The 19,327-nt window shown below is 37.3% G+C and overlaps 3 protein-coding genes and 1 non-coding gene across 5 annotated transcripts; all 4 read left to right on the plus strand.

Annotated features, from left to right (window-relative positions):
- Positions 1–1,143: 1,143 nt before the first annotated feature.
- Positions 1,144–4,597, plus strand: LOC137951745 (ABC transporter I family member 21-like). Its single transcript, XM_068798632.1, is given in 7 exon segments — positions 1,144–1,351; positions 2,264–2,424; positions 2,586–2,637; positions 3,002–3,023; positions 3,025–3,136; positions 3,545–3,631; positions 3,721–4,597. Coding segments are annotated over 7 exon segments (897 nt in total). The 5' UTR covers positions 1,144–1,176; the 3' UTR covers positions 4,009–4,597.
- Positions 4,598–5,883: 1,286 nt separating this feature from the next.
- Positions 5,884–12,789, plus strand: LOC137951736 (uncharacterized). Its single transcript, XM_068798620.1, has 13 exons — positions 5,884–6,794; positions 8,493–8,667; positions 9,601–9,684; positions 9,774–10,015; positions 10,115–10,343; positions 10,522–10,601; positions 10,701–10,785; positions 11,009–11,140; positions 11,236–11,349; positions 11,443–11,490; positions 12,028–12,112; positions 12,208–12,264; positions 12,404–12,789. The coding sequence occupies exons 1-13, from the start codon at positions 6,571–6,573 to the stop codon at positions 12,502–12,504; spliced, it is 1,656 nt and encodes a 551-aa protein (XP_068654721.1). The 5' UTR covers positions 5,884–6,570; the 3' UTR covers positions 12,505–12,789.
- A 235-nt stretch (positions 12,790–13,024) lies between these two features.
- Positions 13,025–13,106, plus strand: TRNAS-GCU (transfer RNA serine (anticodon GCU)). The gene has a single exon. It is a non-coding gene; the product is annotated as a tRNA-Ser (tRNA).
- On the plus strand, positions 13,054–16,849 carry LOC137962022 (uncharacterized protein At4g14342). Of its 2 annotated transcripts, none has more exons than XM_068808732.1 (5): positions 13,054–13,160; positions 13,293–13,347; positions 14,694–14,779; positions 14,896–15,019; positions 16,550–16,849. In XM_068808732.1, the coding sequence occupies exons 2-5, from the start codon at positions 13,342–13,344 to the stop codon at positions 16,595–16,597; spliced, it is 264 nt and encodes an 87-aa protein (XP_068664833.1). In that variant the 5' UTR covers positions 13,054–13,160; positions 13,293–13,341; the 3' UTR covers positions 16,598–16,849. The 2 variants fall into 2 exon arrangements, with proteins under 2 accessions (XP_068664833.1, XP_068664823.1); XM_068808722.1 differs by having other exon boundaries at positions 13,094–13,195.
- The last annotated feature ends 2,478 nt before the right edge of the window (positions 16,850–19,327 follow it).

The raw sequence follows: 19,327 nt of genomic DNA on the forward strand, positions 1-19,327 counted from the left end.
TGATCATGATCAACGACTATCTCGATTGTCCGATCATGATTATATGGCTGAAATAGACAACAATATAAACACAAATTCCACCCACTCTAGCAATGAAGGTTGAGGACAATATGCGAGTGAAACAACTAGAAGCCCTAAAAAGTGCGAACAACAAAATTTTTTTATTATGTGAAAAAATATTAGGGTATTTTCATTAGGCAACTTAAACACTATTACTTCGTGCATATACTCGAGATAGGTTGTCCAAAAAGCTTGATTCAAAGATTTTCAAAAAAAAGCTTTTAAAATATTTTAAAATTTTACTTATTGAAAATTTGGAGATATCCAAACATTTTTTTTTTCAGTGCTTTTTTTGTTTTAATTTTTTTTTCCCCTACGAAGCTCCACCAAATGTAGCCTAAATCATCAAATTAGTATTTAATAGCTTTTCTTGGATTGGTAGGCCATTCAATTGACATAAATTTGTTTCAAACTAAACTTTTTAAAATCATAATCATCTTCCTCCAAAGTCTTCCCCCAACAACCTTGTGATGGTCAGGGTTAATTGTTTTTTTTTTTTTAAAAATTGAAATTACACTTGGTTTGAAATATCAAGAGAGGAGACCCTTTCTTTCATTGAAATAAGCAGTCTTTCTTCCACAACCTCATCAAGTGAGCATCACTCCATTCTCCTCCTCCTTAAAATCAATGTCCCTTTTTGTGGAAAAATGGAGTACATAGGAGTGGATATCGGGTCGGGTTTTATGGAAAATTCAACCCAAATTGAGAAAGAAAAAAATTGGATTCAAATTTTTTATTTCACGATGTGGATTGGGGATGGGTTTTTCTAAACCGGACTTGAACCTAACTCGCAAACGAGAGAAGGATATAAAACAGGTTGGGTCGAGTTTAAGTCGAGTTTACGAGAATAGGGTGGGAACAGGGTTGTAGTGAAGGTGATCAGGTTAGGGTCGAGATTCATGATTCGGGTTTTTTGGGTTCGGGTTTAATGATCAAGGATCAGGGTCGGGTTTACCGAAATTATGCCCAAATTATGGCCAACCTTTTAGTAGAAACAATCATTGCGGACGTAACGAAGATGGTAGGTGTAATGTGAAATGTTAGGTGCTTCTGTCCACGGAAGTTTAAAACCACAGAGAAATGCAGAGAGGCCGGTGAGGCTTTTGGAGGGAAATAATGGGGAAAGGAGTCGATCAGACGAAGGAAGAACACGAGGTTCCGAACAGAGACGCCAGCATTCAAGTATGTGGTCTACAGTTCTCTTACGAGGGCCAACCCCCGCTCTTCACCGAGTTCAATCTCAGCTTCTCTCCGGGATCTCGATGCCTTCTTGTTGGAGCTAATGGATCCGGTTCGTTCGATTTCATTGACCTGACTTGATTGGTTTCCGCTTATCTTCTAATGGGATTCATTTTTTAAGCTTTCAAATTGTTACTGAGCTAGCATATATTCGTCGGTGAGTGAAGATAACCGTTGGAAGGAATTTAGATTGCAAATTTTTCCTACCCTAATTTTCTCTTTTCTTTTTAATCTGGGGAGGCAAAATCACTAAATGTGGATACAGGGGACGAACTGAACCTTTTTCTTCTTTTCATTTTACGAAAAAGGGTAGTATCCTGATATTGGTGGTGGATATGGGTCTGCCTTTTTCCCCTAATTGTTAATGAACATATATCACGCTCTGTGAGGAGATTGAATCTCTTTCATAACACTGTAATGTGTCGTCTGGATCATCTTGGAGCCTTAATGTTTCCATTCGCTCACCTGATGATGACCTGATTAATGAGAAACTTTGTTGCTCCCAATAACAAGAATAAGAAGTCATATTGCTAACCTCGTCGTCGGTCACCTATCCGAAGTCCGGCATGTAACCTGAATTACTGCTACTTTTATATGTAGTAACTTATCAGTTTGGAGCACAACAAAAAGAACGTTGGAAATTTTTTTTAGAATCTGCATTTAAGTTGATTTATTAATGAATTGCCATTATTTTCAAACTCCTATCCACTGGTTAATTGGAAGAGGGATGTATTATACTAATATAAAACTCATTGCATTGTCATTGCTCCTGTTTCTATCCTGGTAATTAGCTCAATGTGTTGGTGAAAATTTCATTACGTCAATGTTTTTCCATATTTTAGTTGACTCAAACCGTGAACTTGGAGCCAGCTTTTTGTATTGGGTATTTGTATCTAAAGTTATCATCTCTTACAGCAAGCCTGAGTTTTGTCGTAGGTTTCTAAAAGTACAATATCCATTGCAGGGAAGACTAGTTTGTTGAAGATTATGGCAGGAAAGCACATGGTGGGTGGTAGAGATGTTGTTCGAGTGCTGAACAGTTCAGCTTTTCATGACACTTCTCTTGTTTGTAGTGGCAACCTTGCCTATCTAGGAGGTTCCTGGAGCAAAAGTGTTGGTTCCACTGTGAGGCTCTGTCTTCCTTGTTCCTTTGTTACCCTTTCACTTTCTGCACATTGTTTCTGGAAGTAACTTGCAATTAATCACAAAAGTGTATCAATGAAGAGAGAAACTTTTGTTTTCATTCATCACATTCACTTCATAACACTGATTTTACATAATTGCAGGGCGAAATCCCACTCCAAGGAGATTTCTCTGCCGAACACATGATTTTTGGAGGTAAGTTGTGCTAATCAATGTTTACACTCCATAGCCCTGGACTTAGTATACTTGTGGCTACACAGGGTTTGTAATATCATTAATATACATATAATTCCTCAGTGTGTTCATCGAATCACAAACACAGAAATGTGTGCAATCTAGTTCAGAATTACTAAGTAACTATTATTGCAAGAGGCTGCACATGATAACTGGCTCTTCCATTTGGTAATGCTAGTTAGTTAAAGAGGGAGGAAAAATTCTAATTCATTTCCTATCAGAATCCAGCACTACTATTCACTAGTAGTAGTTCAATAGAAATTGAAGTTTGTATAATTTTGACTTATTTTGTTTCTGTTGTCTTTTTTTCTTTTCAATACCATAGTGGAAGGGATAGATCCAGTTAGGAGAGAAGCTGATTGAACTCCTTGATATCAACCTTCAGTGGCGGATGCATAAAGTTTCTGACGGCCAGCGACGCAGGGTCCAAATTTGCATGGGTCTTCTTCATCCTTTCCAGGTAGTTTTGTCTCTTAGATAATATTTTATGTGCTTAGCAGCATGGATTCTTCAAGCTCCCCCTATTTGATCTGTTGGTCAGTCTGGCTCTTGTACATCTTGATTCTACATATGCAGGCTGTACAAAGTGGGAGAAAGAATAGCATGCTATTTCTCAAGTACCTCGACACAAATATTGTGAACATGTTTGTACAGAAGGCCATTTGTATTCTCTATAAATGAGTTAGGACAACCTCCTTATCAAGGTTGGCTTGCATGTACAGATCCAACCAGGGGGTTGGTATTCCTTGCCAATGGTCTATTATATATCTGCTTGAACAAATGTGTGTTGCAACCATGAACAGCACTTACTGTTTTTAGGATTTTATCCTCAAATGCATTTCTAATTGTCTGAGCCATTGAAATACAGGTGCTGCTGCTTGACGAGGTCACAGTTGATCTGGATGTTGTAGCAAGACTGGATCTACTTGATTTCTTTAAGGAAGAATGTCAGCAGGTAAGTAAATTGATCAATGTGCCCCCAGACAACATTAAGCTATTTCACGACAGCTTGCAGCAACTAATAAGGTGCTTAATTTTCTTCAGAGAGGAGCCACAATTGTTTATGCTACTCATATCTTTGATGGCTTGGAGACTTGGGCAACAGATGTTGCATACATCCAAGATGGAGAATTGAAGAGAGCTGAAAAATTATCAGAGCTCAGCGAATTGAAAATTGCTCCTAACCTGCTCGCAGTTGTTGAATCATGGCTTCGATCAGAAACCAAGTCTACCTCCAAGAGAGTTTTGAATCACTCAACCCAGCTCACCCTTGTCTCTCCTTTTGGCACTTCTCCTTTTAAGCCATCAAGACACATGGCTTACTATCGTTAAACTCTTCCTTTTTCTCTTCATGGTGAATTGAGAAAACCTGAGAAACTATCAGAGCTCGGTCATTTGCAAAGTGCTTCCCTCCAAATAACTGTTGTCGAATCGTGTCTTAAATCCGCAACCAAGACTACCTCCCAAAAAGTTTTTGAATCCCCGAACATAGCCCACGTAGCCCACCCAAGCCTCTAGAGTTGGCACTTCTCCTTTCAGGCCATCCAGACAAGTGTCACAAGGTCAGCTGGTGACTCTCCATGTCCTGTTTGTCCAAGGCATCAGGGAGAGAATTGGTGTAGGCATATATGGCTGATATTCCTCTTTCTATATATGTTTAGACAGATGACAAATTCGCCACCTTGAAGTAAAGGGTGCATCACATCTTTGCTTCGGCTTCTGCTAATCATGACATCAATGAGCTTCATGGTCCATCCCTGAAGTTGGCTGCGAGATCCTGTTGTCCAAGTAAGTTCTACAAATAGAGTATTTGTGGTTACAATAATCGGCATTCGATGCTATGAGTCTTATTTGTAAGCTCTGTAAACCAATTTTCTATATTAACTTTCTGGTGTTTTTAGAAATTATCATGTGGAATCAGCTTTAGTAGGTTAGTCCAAAATGGAAAGAGATTTGAAAGTTCATAAGAACCCTAGATTTGACCAACTACTTGCAGGGGTGATAATTAATCCTTTTTTTTTTCAAATAAGTAATCATTTTTGTTGTTTTGGAAAATATTTTACAAACAAATTTGTGGTTTAGACATAGACATATAAAGTAACAAAACATTATTCTTTTATTATCCCTTCACCTTCCAAACAAGAACATGACAGCTCTATATCTCCTTCTCCACTGCTCATAAGGTATCCATTCTATTCACACAACCACCAATATGTTAACAACACAAGTTGCCAGCCTTTGCCCACATGATAATGTCACCCCCCCTTCCCTTACCAGGCCCCTTGACACAGACATGTTTCCTAATCAGCTCTTACCAACAAATCCCTCCCCCAATCTAAAACCACTCTTTCTACTAACTCTCCTCTAACCATAACACTTAGGTTGTGAAAACATGTGGTGTTCAAAGGAAGTTCTTAATATAATCACGAACAAATTCGGTACTTAGTGACATGGAAAACGTGGTTACGGAGTGATCGCTTGTCGTATCGAGATTGGATGCTCAAATTTTATAGTGCTTTTAATACTCTTCTTACTTTGATATTAAATTGATGCTTAGCCACTTGGATCTCAAAAGAGAAAAAAGAATAGATGGTCCCCATGATGCCCCAAAGTTCAAGGGAAAGCAAGAAAACTCTTCCTATTCTATCACCTTCATTGTGGTCCACAGTTTGTGAATACTTTTTTCTTAAAATTAGGGCGAGCACTCGAGGTCTGAGTATCATAGAACATACCTAAACTGTTTAAGACATATCTAATACATATCGATTAACACAAAGACATGTGGTTTGTGACATTTTTTAGGTAATCTAGGGTAGATTTAGAATTTAAAAATAGTTTGAGACAACCGAAGCTTTGGAGGCGGATGTTTTTGTTCGTCTTAATTTTTCACCGTGTAAATTAGTTAGATTCTAGCTCTAGCAAGATTTTTTATCTAAGATTGGTTCTAAAAGGGTGACCCACGTCCACCTTCGTTAGGGATTTTGCATACGGTTAATTTAATCATTTGAATTATAAAATTAGGTAACGGTATAAATATGAGTAGATGGTGAACGAAAGCGATGCTTTGTATTTGGGAATTGGGACCCACCAAATTTCAAGCCCGAAAGGACAAGGACCATTTTTTCTGTTTTCTCGCGCGTTTTTCTGATATCTCCTGCTCGAAATCGAATTGATGCCGTGAAATCGCCTGACTCCCACAAGGCCGCGTTTTGCGGCTGGGGGACGCGGAAAAACCTATTTTAAAACTCTTTTGGTACGAATTTTGGTTTCCGGGAGGTCGATGTTCTCGCCTTCTGTAATTGCACCGAGAATGGCGCGCTGCTGTTCGGTTTCCGTCCTTTTATGGATTACGAAACAATCTGGCACCCGCCAATTCATGCGGTTGCCTGAACTTTCTCCCCACCCATCTGCTTAACTGCGTCTTCTGCGTTCGGTTTCGTCCGGCGTAGCTCCGTTGTGGCCACTCAATTAGGGTTTCTGCCCCCTCATTCTGTCTCTCTTGCCTTTTTTCTTTTGCTTTCTGGAAGTGGAAGGAATTAGTTGTTCTTTGCAGCGTCGTGATGGGTAGGACGGCTGTTTGGGTCGGTCAAATTGGACTTCGCTGATGGTCATTTTGAATTGGTTCGAGCTCGAGTTTCTTCTCTTTTTGTCCCCGAGTGTGTACTATGCCAAAATTGTTGTCGAGTTCTTCCTTCTTTTTGGATGAGTTTAATCTAGAGCAATGGGTTTGTCTTTGTTCACTGGATTTGAGATTGGGATTCCCCTGCTCTAGTTGAGATTGTTGTTAAAGAGCATATTGCGTTTGCTTCTGTCGTTTTTGTTGTTGTTATAGTTGGCAGAAGCGGAGAATGGCATTTAAGTGGATGCGCTTCTTTTAATTTTAGTTGATTACAAATGGATTCGGCTCGGAGTTGGTTTCAGAAGCTTCAACCTCGAGATAAATTGAGGTCTTCCACTAGGAAAAAAGATACATCGACAAATGGGAAAGACGGCGGGAAGCCTCCTGCAACTGAAGAAGCGCCTTCGAACGCCACAAAGCAGAAGGTTGCTGCAGCAAAGCAGTATATAGAAAACCATTATAAAGAGCAGATGAAGAACTTGCAGGAACGGAAAGAGAGGTATGGCTAGTGGACGTTTTTGTATTCTCTAAGAGAGTCTTAGAACGCATTTTTTTTTTTTTTGTCGAGTGTTGATTACTCACGCATATTGCAACACCCTTTATATCCTCTTGTAAGACTTGAACCCAGGACCTTACACTAAAAAGCCTCCCGTGTAATCATTGAACCAAAGGTCCAATTCACAAAATTGCATTTTATTCAATGCGAAAATTATTACTGGAAGCTTATTAGAAAAATAGATAGGCGTGGACCCGTTACATGATCCGGATAGTATTACGTATTTCTCTTCAGTTTGCCTCTGTATAAGACATTTCAGAGAACTAGGTGCTTATATCCCCCATTACCAGCATCAAGTTGTATGGGTCATACACATGACAATGACTTTTGCGTTGTGGTTTTAGAAGTTCATCTGTGCTGTGGTTGTGAGCAAAACCTTTTTGCTGCAGAAAAGAAGTAATGTTGTTTGTTAGGGCAGATGTCGGCCTTACCGCTTAGTGGGTCTCTAAGTTTTTATTTTATTTTATTGCTGATTGTTATTTCATTTTACATCATCATCATGGTCATCTGAGTTTTTCTTTAGTAATGTTGGTGTCATCTACATGAGTCCTTCGTTTTGCTCTATCATCTCCTACCTCAGTTGTCACCTGCTTCCGTATATATTATTTTTGGACAACTAATTTTTTCAGTCCCTCAACCTGTAATGACAAGAACCTTCAAGGTAGTGGAATACTAGACCACCTCCAAGCATGCTGAAATCATTTCAAATGTCTCGCCTTTTCTTGCAGATAGGTGCTACTATGAAATTTCTCAAATGTTTTCACTCCTGATTTGTTTTTTTACTTCTAATTTGCCACATATCCATCCCAACATTCTCTTCTTTGCTGCCTTGATTTTTTGTAGAGGGTGCTTCTTTACTGCCTGGCGACTACTTCATAACACATGACTTCTCTAGCATCTCTCTTGCAGAGTTTTTTTTTACCTCATCCTATTTAACGTTTGTCTGTCACATAGCATTCTGTACACTAATCACCACAGCCACCTAGTGTTTATTCTCAGTCCTTTCACTTATCTGACGTCCTGTTTGTGTTATGTTAATTTGGCATCCTATCCACTTTTGTTATAGTTTCTTGATCTGAAATTTGGCTGAAGTGGACTGAGCATTTGGCTCTATAGCCATGCATTCTCTCTCTCTCTCTCTTTCTCATATAAAGCAAGGCTTTTTTTAGCGCCCCCCCCCCCCCCCCCCCCCCCCAAAAAAAAAAGAAAAAAGAAAAACCTTCATGTAGCCTTTGAACCAAATGCTCAATTCAGTATTGAGCCAAATCTCATTTAAGAAAGAAAATCCTCCTCTGAATGATTCCACATGGTTTATCTGAGGCGTTCTTAATATATATTTGGGTATATGTGAGTTAGAGCCACCATTAAAAAAAAACTGGCTTGAATTAGACATCTCCTATACAACTTTAATGCAGCAAATTACTGTGTAAACAGAATGCATTTATGCAGCTATTATTTGTTTAAAATCATGCTGTTGTAATTTTTGTCTTCTAGTTTATGATACTGCTCCATTTTGAAAAGAACATTGCTTACGGTCGTCTGACCATGCTCATTGTGTTTTTACATTTTATGTTGATTTTTTTTTTATGAATATTTTATGTTGATTTTTAAGTCATGTTTTATCATCTGTTTCTTAAATAGACGCTGGATTTTAGAGAAGAAGTTGGCTGACGCTGATGTATCAGAAGAAGAGCAAAACAATCTTCTAAAATATTTGGAGAAGAAGGAAACAGAATATATGCGCCTTCAAAGGCATAAAATGGGTGTCGACGATTTTGAGCAATTGACCATGATAGGCAAGGGAGCTTTTGGGGAGGTATGTTTTTTATGTGATTTCAGTTACTGTTGGTTTTTCTTACTAACAATTGGTTTTCCTTTATTTTGTGCCAAACTTTCATCTCATTTTTTTGGCTGAAACTCTATGTATTGTTGTTTGTACCATTCTCCAATGTCCTCTGATTGGTATGGAGGTTTTCCTCCAACATCTGATACATACTGGCATCCCAACCTACATCTACATTTTATTTCAGTAGGGTACCATCCAACTGAAAGGTGTTTTTTGGTTTGCTTCTTTTGTCTTTTTCTTTGAGGGATGAAATCCTTTTTGTTGACCTTTTGTAACTAACAGACTTCTGAAAAAGACAAAATGCGGTGACAGAGAGTTTGACCCGTCCAGATGCCAGAAGTTGACAACTTCTTCCTATGGACTCTGATCTGTAATTGGCTTCTTAAGACACATAAGGCAAACATACACAGTTTCCCATGGGTTTACCATTCCGAGCAGCTGATTATGTTAAAAAATATAAATTTGTGGTTGAGGCACTGAAATTTTGGATGCCTCGTAGTTCAGAAAGAAGCAGAATTTATAGCAACTACAGGGCTCTATATTTCTTTTCTTTAGCGAGCTGAACATCGAATATTGAGTTCATGATCACTAAGTATGTGACTTAAGATAATTTGTTTGATAGAATGCAGAGCTTAAAGGACTTTGATGGCCTGCCCGCATTCTTGAGTAGTTGTTTATGCTTTTCATATGTGAGCATGAAATATAGCTGTTTCATATTGTCCATTTGCTGTTGTTTGCAAATGGTTTTGTTTTGACTAGTGAACTTACCTGGAAGTTTGGCATATTGTATGTTTAACAGCTAGTGTTTATAGAATCTAAAATTATTTTCTTCCTCATGCATGTATTATAGAAAATATTTCACTCTATGATCTATGCAAATGTGTTTTTTGATTTGTGATGCAGGTCAGAATCTGCAGGGAGAAGGCAAATGGCAACGTTTATGCAATGAAAAAGCTGAAGAAATCTGAAATGCTTCGTAGAGGACAGGTGTTTATTGGCAGATGCATTTCATGTGTAAAGTTTTTTTTTTTTTTTTTTTGTGTCATTGATTAACTTGCATTAAATAAATGATTCAGGTTGAACATGTAAAAGCAGAACGGAATCTTCTCGCAGAAGTTGACAGCAATTGCATTGTCAAACTTTTTTTCTCCTTCCAAGATGATGAGTATCTGTACCTCATTATGGAGTATCTGCCAGGTGGAGATATGATGACCCTCCTCATGAGGAAAGATACACTGACAGAAGATGAATCAAGATTTTATGTTGGACAAACTGTCCTGGCTATTGAGTCTATTCACAAGCACAATTACATTCACAGGTATATAACATTTTGCTGAAGTATCTGAAGTCAGTTTGCTGAAGTATCTGAAGTACAAAGTCAGTTTGCTGAAGTTAAACTTCTTGTGTCTTTCTACAGAGATATCAAACCTGATAATTTGTTACTTGATAAAAATGGTCACATGAGGCTATCTGATTTTGGACTTTGTAAGCCATTGGATTGCAATAATTTCCCAAATCTGCGTGAGAAGGATCTTATAACAGGCAACAATCTTGGTGGGGCTTTACAAAACGATTCACACTCTCCTGCACCAAAACGCAGCCAGCAGGAGCAACTGCAACATTGGCAAAGAAACCGGAGAATGCTGGTAAAGTTGCTAAATTAATCAGAATAATACAATGTTTGTAGTCTGATAGTTTTGCCACATGAAAAATTTCACTTTATTGTCTTTATTTTCTTGTACTATTAGTTTTCATGTGGATATAGTAAATTCTTTTCACTCTAAAGTATCTCTTGGTGTTTCTGCTTGTCTGGAAAAAGTGTAGGCTTATTCTACTGTTGGTACGCCTGATTATATTGCTCCAGAAGTTTTATTGAAGAAGGGTTATGGAATGGAATGTGATTGGTATTTTTCTTCTCTACCTCTAACTTACTTTTTGGTGTCACATGATGAGACTTTATAGGACATTTTCTTTCTTTTCCTTCTATTTTCCTATTTTAACAGGTGGTCTCTTGGAGCTATTATGTACGAAATGCTAGTAGGATATCCTCCATTTTATTCTGATGAGCCTATGGCCACTTGTCGAAAGGTAAGCATGCAAATTTGGTATTGCGACTGGGCTTTTTGTAGTCTTCTTTCGAGTAAGTGCGTTAGATCCTTCTTTGCTTCTGTTGTGGCAATTCTTTGTCAGATGCTTCACCATAGCTTTGAACATGCAGTTGCTATTCAGAACTTTCCATCTTTTCCATTTTCTCTATTTTGTTGTTTGTTTGAAGCACTGATGGAGACCATACTTGTTTCTATTTATACAGATAGTAAATTGGAAAACTCATTTGAAGTTTCCTGAGGAAGCAAGGCTATCTCCTGAAGCAAAGGATCTCATCAGCAAACTATTGTGCAATGTTGAACAAAGGCTTGGAACTAAAGGCGCTGATGAAATAAAGGTTTGTCCTGGTGTGTTATATGTTAAGACTTCAATGTTATTAAAAGATCAGAATGTTATACTGGGATATCTGGTTGATTTTCTTGACAACTTCAGGCTCACCCATGGTTTACGGGCCTTGCATGGGATAGACTATACCAGATGGAAGCTGCATTCATTCCTGAGGTCAACGATGAGTTGGATACTCAAAACTTTGAGAAGTTTGAGGAGGTAAAATGCTCTTCTACTAGGCTATTGTAGGTCAGCTGCTCGGTATTTATAAGTATGTGTTGTCATCAAATCTCTTGTGGTTTTGTCCTGCAGTCCGCAAACCAAGTTCAGCCTTCTACAAAACAGGGTCCTTGGAGAAAGGTATGCATTCTTACTAGGTGAATTTATATCTCAACTGCATAGGAAGCTGGCGCATGCCCTAGTTTTCATTTAGGCCATTTGTTTCGTGGTCTCACTTTATCACATCAGAATTTGTGTTATTCTTGAGATGGTTGGTTTGAATGTCCTTTCTGAAATACCGGACCTGGTCAACTTTTTTTTTTATCATCAACTAACAAATTGGCATATTCAGCTGGCCTTTAAACTTTGGAATCATGGACTGTGAGAGTTTTCTATCCATGAGGTGTGCGACCGCTGTCCTTTTTTGACATTGACCACTATAAAAAATGTCTAATTCATGCTGTCCAAAACAATGATATGCACAAAGAGCTGTTTTGTGCATACTCAAGTTGATCAGAAAGTTGTAATTTGATTGTGATGCTATGGAGTTCCATAGTTTCTTTTGTTGAATACCTATGTTTATGCTAGATTTCTATCCTAAGGATGTGCTCGTAATAGGTTTTATTTTATGTCTCCACATGATTAACACATTCATTGCTTTCTCTATTGGGCTTCCAGATGCTTTCATCAAAGGACATTAACTTTGTTGGCTACACTTACAAGAATTTTGAAGTTGTAAACGACCATGAAGTACCAGGCATAGGTCTCTCTCTCTCTCTCTCTCTCTCTCTCTCTCTCTCTCTCTCTCTCTCTCTCTCTCTCTTTCTGAGCACTGATTCTTCCTTGTTCCTGCTATAGCTGAATTGAAGAAGAAGAGCTCAAAATCAAAGAGACCTTCTATCAAGTCACTGTTCGGTATATCTCCTCTCTCTATCAAAGAGACCCTCTTCACTTTATTGTGTTATAGGCAGTGCATTACACTTGTTTTATTGATCAAAGTACTCGCTTCTTCAAGAGGCTGTAGAATTCTCATTACTTGTTTCACATATTGCAGAAGACTCGAGTGGAGAGGACCAGCCCGCGCAAGGGAGCTTTCTCAATCTCTTGCCTTCACAATTAGAAGTTGCCAAGGACCAGAACCCATCTACCCTGTAGACACCCACACACTTGTAATTAGATTTGGAAAAAGAATGCGTCAGATTCAAACAGACTTGCTCAGGCAGTCTGGCTAATGTTTTTAATTTTTTTACCTCCATCTCCTACTCAAGCAACGGTGGTTGAAGAGAGCTGATTGTTTCTGATGCCATGATAAGGGGATGATGATGAGGGAAAAGTGTCTAGTTGCTCCTTCTGTGTCCTCCTTATGGCTGCTTCTTCATCGTCTGCTTTGGAAAATTTGAATTTGTTCTTGAAAGTAAATATTAAATCAATTCTTTTCAATTTGTTTGTGTAATACCCTTGTAGACACACTTTTTCTCTGAGTGTAAAATTTTTTTCCCCTTGTAGCTGATATTAGCTAACATCCTCTTCATCGTACATGGCTGCCTTTGTGGGCTTCATTGCATATAGGGTTGTGCCGCCAGAAAGGTAATAATTGGCTGAGATCTCGGAATATTTTCGCTTCTTCGAGGGTAGTTCAAAAGCTATATAAAGCTATCTGGATAAATCATAAAAAGTCGCTTTGGCCGAGTGGTTAAGGCGTGTGCCTGCTAAGTACATGGGGTTTCCCCGCGAGAGTTCGAATCTCTCAGGCGACGGTGTTTTATGATTTTTTTTTTCTAAAACCTTAATCAACCATTAAATGATCTGAGGTGCCTCTACTCCCGTGCTTATACCATAATTAGACGTGGGTTCAATGAACCATCTGAAGCGGAGCTCCCTTTCATTGTTTCTCACATTTCATTTGCATATGTTTTAACCAGTCAGTATTTTTATTTTGGCAGGCTAAATCAAACCAACCTCTTTATTTGTCTCAAAACTGTTGAGTAAAACATGCAGGTAAGTTTAAATTTCCACTTATGTCACTTCCTGCTAGAATTTGCAGTCTATTGATTCTGTTATTTTTGTTTATCTTGTAAGCCTGATTCTAGGAGTTCTTTTATTTTCAAGAACCCCGTCCGGTTGCTAAACTTTAATATGAAACCCGAATTTTGCGAACGCATACTTTTAGTTCGTTTTTTCTGATTTTTCCGAATATAATAATCAACGCGCCGTATATGTTGTTGGTCTGTTTGTGGTTTTGTTCTACATGATTGATTTCCTATTCATCCATTGCTTGGGCGAAATCATGTGAGAAAACCCTGTTGGTCTGACCGGCAACTGCTAAACTGTTCTTCCTCGTCCTGGATGTCATCTGTGAGGGTTTTGTCAAAATGATTTATAGCGGTCTCTGCAGTTTCGTAGTACATGATTCTTCTGGTGGTGGGGCTGTAGAGAGTGATCCTTCAACATCAAGTAATAAGATACCGCCACCTCAGGGTTTCCTCAAACTTTCGATTTGGTTAGGGCTGCTGTAGTTTGTGTGCAAGAGGTGGCATAAATAGTTGACTGGGTGAAGAAGCCAAGCTGGCCTAAGATTTTTCCAGAAAAAGTCCTTCACAAAATAAACCTGAGCATCTTTTTAGTTTCACCTGGAATCTGTTGAATTACAAAATTCTCTCTTTTTTTTAATTGGATTAAGAGAGATCTGTGGCTAGTTGTTAGAGTAAAGAATTTTGCTTTCTAGTTTTTACATATTGAGTCCTCTGCATTACTATGGATATAGTTCAGAGGGATTTTGGTAATGCCATTTTGAATGTTTACCTGGTGGGATTTTGTAGCACATTTGAAGATTCTGTATATATTTGAGCTTTAGGGGAGTCATGTACATAAGAAAAGTGTTAGGAGCTTAAAATTATTTTTGAAAATGGCGAGTAGCTTTTATTAATACTGCATTTAAGGCTTAAGGTAAAACATAGGATACCACATGAGGTAAGAATCTGAGAAAGTTAAGAGAAGTCTCTGAAGAAAGAGGAACTTTCGAGACGCCTGTTGGCATAATTTTCAGCAAAAGAATTAAAGTCGATAGTCACTCCTCTCCACCCTCTGGCAGGTTTTCTACTGAAGACTATGTGTATTTACTTGAGCAAATAATTTATCACTGCCACCATCTTTCTGTTAAATAAAAATGTGATTATAAAATAATGTGTATTATCTGAAATATGTAATTGTATCTCCTACTCTTGCTGAAAAAAAAAATTCAGTCTCCTGGAAACCTAATTTATTAGTTGCTGTTTTTACATTCAGTCATGTGCAATGTGATCACACCCTAACTGTGGTTCTGCTTTTGCTCTGTTTACATCCAGGCCAGTGACAGATTTAACATTAATTCTCAGCTTGAGCATCTGCAGGCTAAATATGTTGGAACAGGACATGCTGACTTGAATCGATTGCAAGTCACAGTACCTTCAAATATTTTTCTTTGTTTTTCTGTTATAATTAATATATTAAAAAGTTCTTCTTTGGAATTCTATTTGTTCTCATCTTCCAGTCTTTTTCAACGTGTAGTGAATGGGCAGTGAACATTCAACGTGACAGCTATGCATCTTATGTTGGTCACTACCCCATCTTGGCATATTTTGCTATTGCTGAGAATGAATCAATTGGGAGAGAAAGGTACAATTTTATGCAGGTATGTTCATCTGATCATTATGATCATTGTCATTATCATCATCGCCAACGTCTGGCTCTTATCTTCAACTATTTTGGCCATGTAATCTGTGTGGTGGTCCATGTGTAATAATATTACATTAGAAGTACTGTGCAATACAAAGATAATGCAGGAATTTATCTGGAATTGACAAGATATTAACAATATTATCTCTGTCTGAACATGCAGAGAGGAAAAGTTAAAAAATGGCTTGATCTGTAGAATCATGCCTGGTTCCGGTCAACAGAGCCATTTTAAAGTTTATTGACATCTAAGATGTGTCTTAAAGGGAAGTAAAACAAAATAATTACAAAGTCTCATTCCAATACTTTTTTATTACGTTCTAATTGGAATTGATTGGATACATTTGACATGTGTAATCATCTGCTCTTTGGAGTTTCTTTTATTTAAGCCTCTTCTCCAAAAAACGTGCTTGAATTTACAACCTCCAAACCTTGGAGGGTTTCATGTTATTGCCTTTCTGTACCTTCTACATAACAGATGAACTCGTTATTGCTTATTTCGTCACCTCACTTGTGAGGAAAGCCTTAATCATGTGCTACTCGCACAAGGGATTGCCATGTGATGGCATTTGATGACATATTAGCAAAGAACTAAAGTAGACCCTGCATTTGTAGCAATCTCTAGTTTATTATTATTGTAAGCATGTATCTGTTTTGTGGTTCATGAAGCATTAAATTTGGTTGGGTAATAATGTTAACAAGCTTATGTCCTGTCTGTGGTTCAAAACTATGGGAAGCAAAGTTAAAAATTATGATTACCTTACAACATTGCGGTCAACCTGGGCTTTGTGTATCTGTTGGCATTTCTATATTTTCCTCATCGTCTTATTAAAATGTTGTGCTAGCAATATGAATAAATGTTTGCACCTCTGGTTTGTCTGAATAATGCAAGTCTGGTTGGACTGACAAGATTTGATAGTCAGTCAGGAATCCTAATGATAAAATAATAGCTGAATTATGTTCAAGCATGTTTAGAATGTTGACATTTTCAAATTTCGTTTGAAAATGGTCCATCAGGTGGTAATGCTCTTAACATTTAATAATGCTTAGTTTCATCAGTGTTCAAGAGACGTTGAATCATTGCATTTTGTCCTAGTGGGTTTTGCCACTAAAGGACCAACAGCTTGCCCTGCTTAGTTTCATCAGTGTTCAAGAGATGGTGAATCTAACAGTGTCATTGTTGGAGTGCTTTATCTGGTACAAGTAGGTTAAGAAATCAACCATGGGACATGGTTGACAAAGTCATAGATCGAGTTTAATTTGTTGAGACCTAACTAAGTTCTGTCATTTTGTTAAGTGTTTGTTGATCAAATGGAAAGAACCCTGGTTCTTGATAAGTATTCTGCTCTTCTGTGAATGCTTAGTCACTTTATTTGTCAAGAATAGAATGTGTACTTAAGGTGTTTTTTTATATGTGAATTCTCTAATTTTGACCTTCACAATGAGCCTGTGAAGCATCTTTATAACTTCTTTCATTCGTTTTCTTCAGAAAATGCTGCTGCCTTGTGGTCTGCCCCCGGAAAGGGAAGAGGATTGAGCCCTAGACATCCAAAACTGAAAACTGGAGCCTCTGGTTTCTCTTCTACTATGCTGTTTGTTGTTTTCTTCCTCCTAACAGTTGCTACACGTTGTTGTGTTACTTTTGATGGACTGCTTTTTTATAAGCTCGTGAGCTCGAGCTAGCATGATGCACTTTCTATCTCAATGTGGTTGTGTAGTGTTAGACCATCTAACCTGTAGTTTTGCTTAAGTTAGCATCGGTAAATACTAGTGCTGTTCTTGGTCTTAATTGTGAGCAAGTCATTCCAACTGTGTTAATTTTTAGAGAGCATGGGAGTGCATTTTATTCTAATCACAAAGGGTTAATTTTTAGTTAGACCCTTTTGCTTGAAGAGAAAATAAGATAAGTTGAGGCATGGACAATTTACTGATTAATCCACATACTAATCTACACTTGAGTTGTAAATCATCCTACACCATGACATATTATGTAAACTTGGATAGAATTCAGCAAAAAATTAGATCATTCCAATCACTAGACCTAAATCTAACAATTAAGTATTGAGATTACCTTATGTCTTTAACAGATGTGAGTTATTAAACATGAAATCCACAGGTGATATCTAGTATAAAATTGATTCAAGATACGACTCTCTATCATAATGTTGCAAAAAAAGCTTCCTAATGAACCTTATTTCTAAAAAAGATGGTTTATTGGTATTAGACTTGAAGTGGATAAGAGTTTAAAAGCCTAAACCCTTTTCATAGATAATGCTTTATTTTATCTAGCCAATTGACCTTGGTTTGCAACACTAACAATCAAAGTGATAAAAGTTTAAAGAATTAGGTCTATAACCATTATCAGTGAAAAGGGTCATTATCTAACACTTTTGTGAAATCAAATCAGGATTGGTTCAAACAAAAAGAAAGTATTCCAAAGTTATTGAGATAGAAAATTTGCTAGCTCTGACATTTTAACACATATATGTGTAGGTTTCTCTTGTGCAATTATACTAATTTTTCAAGTAATCTTTAAGTAATCTCCTCTTGACATTTGAACAAGAATTTCGGTCTTGCACTTAGGTATGGTAGATTTGAGTTGCGACAGAGTGACCGTATGTTGACTCCCCTCTTGACATTTACGTATTGAACATGATACGAGAAGGCGTTTCAGATATTATGTAGTGTGTAACACTTGAGTCATCAAATTTTTTATATCCTAAAAAGACTCAAGAAATCCAAAGGTCCACCTTAATGATACAATATTAATTATAGGAGACAGCTTAATGACCAGTTTTCTCCAGGTTCTAGAGTCTAATATAGAGACATAGAAGCAGAAAGCAGCTTAAAGAATCAATTTACTTTAATATCTTAAAGAGTGCATCAGAACAGTGGTGCAACAATAAAATAATAAGCACACTGCCTCATTGCCATTAATGGTAGCAATTTCTTAATAAAATGACAAAGAAAAAAATGTTTCTTTTCAAGCTCAAAGACCATGATACCATGGATTCATCCTAACAAACAAAAAAAAAAACTGATGTGTATTATTCATGACAAGTCATAACATCCCATGTATTATTGTGTTGTCATAGGCTAAGTGTTGTGCTCTCATCCTCTTAGGGTCTCTTTGGAACCTCGTGGAAAAGAAAAGAAAAGCAAAGAGAACGAAAATTTGATCATTATTATTCCAAAAAATAGTTAGTAAATATAAGATAATGATAAAAAATTCTAATTTTCTTTTCCATAAGGTTCTAAACAGACTCTTACGGATTTAGTAAAACTCCAAGGTTCTTCGACCTAAAAAATCACTATATAGATTTGTTGTGACAACCCGGAGATTGATACACCACATCGATCGTCAACGTCCTTGAAACTAGACTTATATTACTTGATACATGAATAGATATCGACAATATGTGGCACCATGGTTAGTATTATTTGTGAAAGAGATTAGCTTAGAAGTTAATCTGTGTTCCTAGTCTCTAGGTACCTAATACATTCCAACTTGATTGATTTAATTAAAATGCCACATTGGTTAATTCAATTAATCTGCTTGGTTTTGATGAACTATACTTGAAGCTTAGTTGGAACCCCTTTTTTCCAATTTCCTAAAAGCATCATGATCATCTGTTGAAGTTCTGAAAAGCAGTAATCAACCTTTTATGTGGAATATCCATGGATATCCTATCATCCCTTTATATATGTAGTTCTTCTCATAGTTCCCAAAACCCCTTTCAGACTCCTCAAGGTTTTCCTTTCAAAGAAGATAACTTATTTTATTTCTTTCTTGATTTTTTATCCATATTTTAGCTTGGTTAAGTGTTAATCCAAAACGTTAAGCAATCGATCAATCCTAATCGTCGAAATAAAGAATTGCAAGTCTTAGATTCTCGTATTTCACGACCTTGATTCATCACTGTTCGAACAAAGATCCCAAACTCAGCCTTCTTCAAGCTTTATCAAACATTTTTTCATTTATAAAATGCAATTGTCTAATCATGGAGCCTTTTCTTATTCTGTGGGTAGTTGCAATGTCCACATTTTTCTAATTCTACTGATATCTGCTGTTCTTAACCGTCCCCTTGTCGAATCCAAATTCACTCGGAGACTTCTTTTTATTTTTTTATTTTTTTCCTTATCTTTACCATCTTGCCATGAAATGACATGGTTAATGGAAAAAGATATGAAGCAGAGTTTTTTAATGGGGAAATCACTACCAGAATGACGATGGTTTTGGCCTCGTCTTGCTTGACTTCATTTGTAT

This window comes from Aristolochia californica, unplaced genomic scaffold (genome assembly GCF_029961685.1).
Source record: "Aristolochia californica isolate CCGP_79_NKW_82.1479 unplaced genomic scaffold, dmAriCali1.0.hap1 SCAF_1, whole genome shotgun sequence".
NCBI classification, from domain to species: domain Eukaryota; kingdom Viridiplantae; phylum Streptophyta; class Magnoliopsida; order Piperales; family Aristolochiaceae; genus Aristolochia; species Aristolochia californica.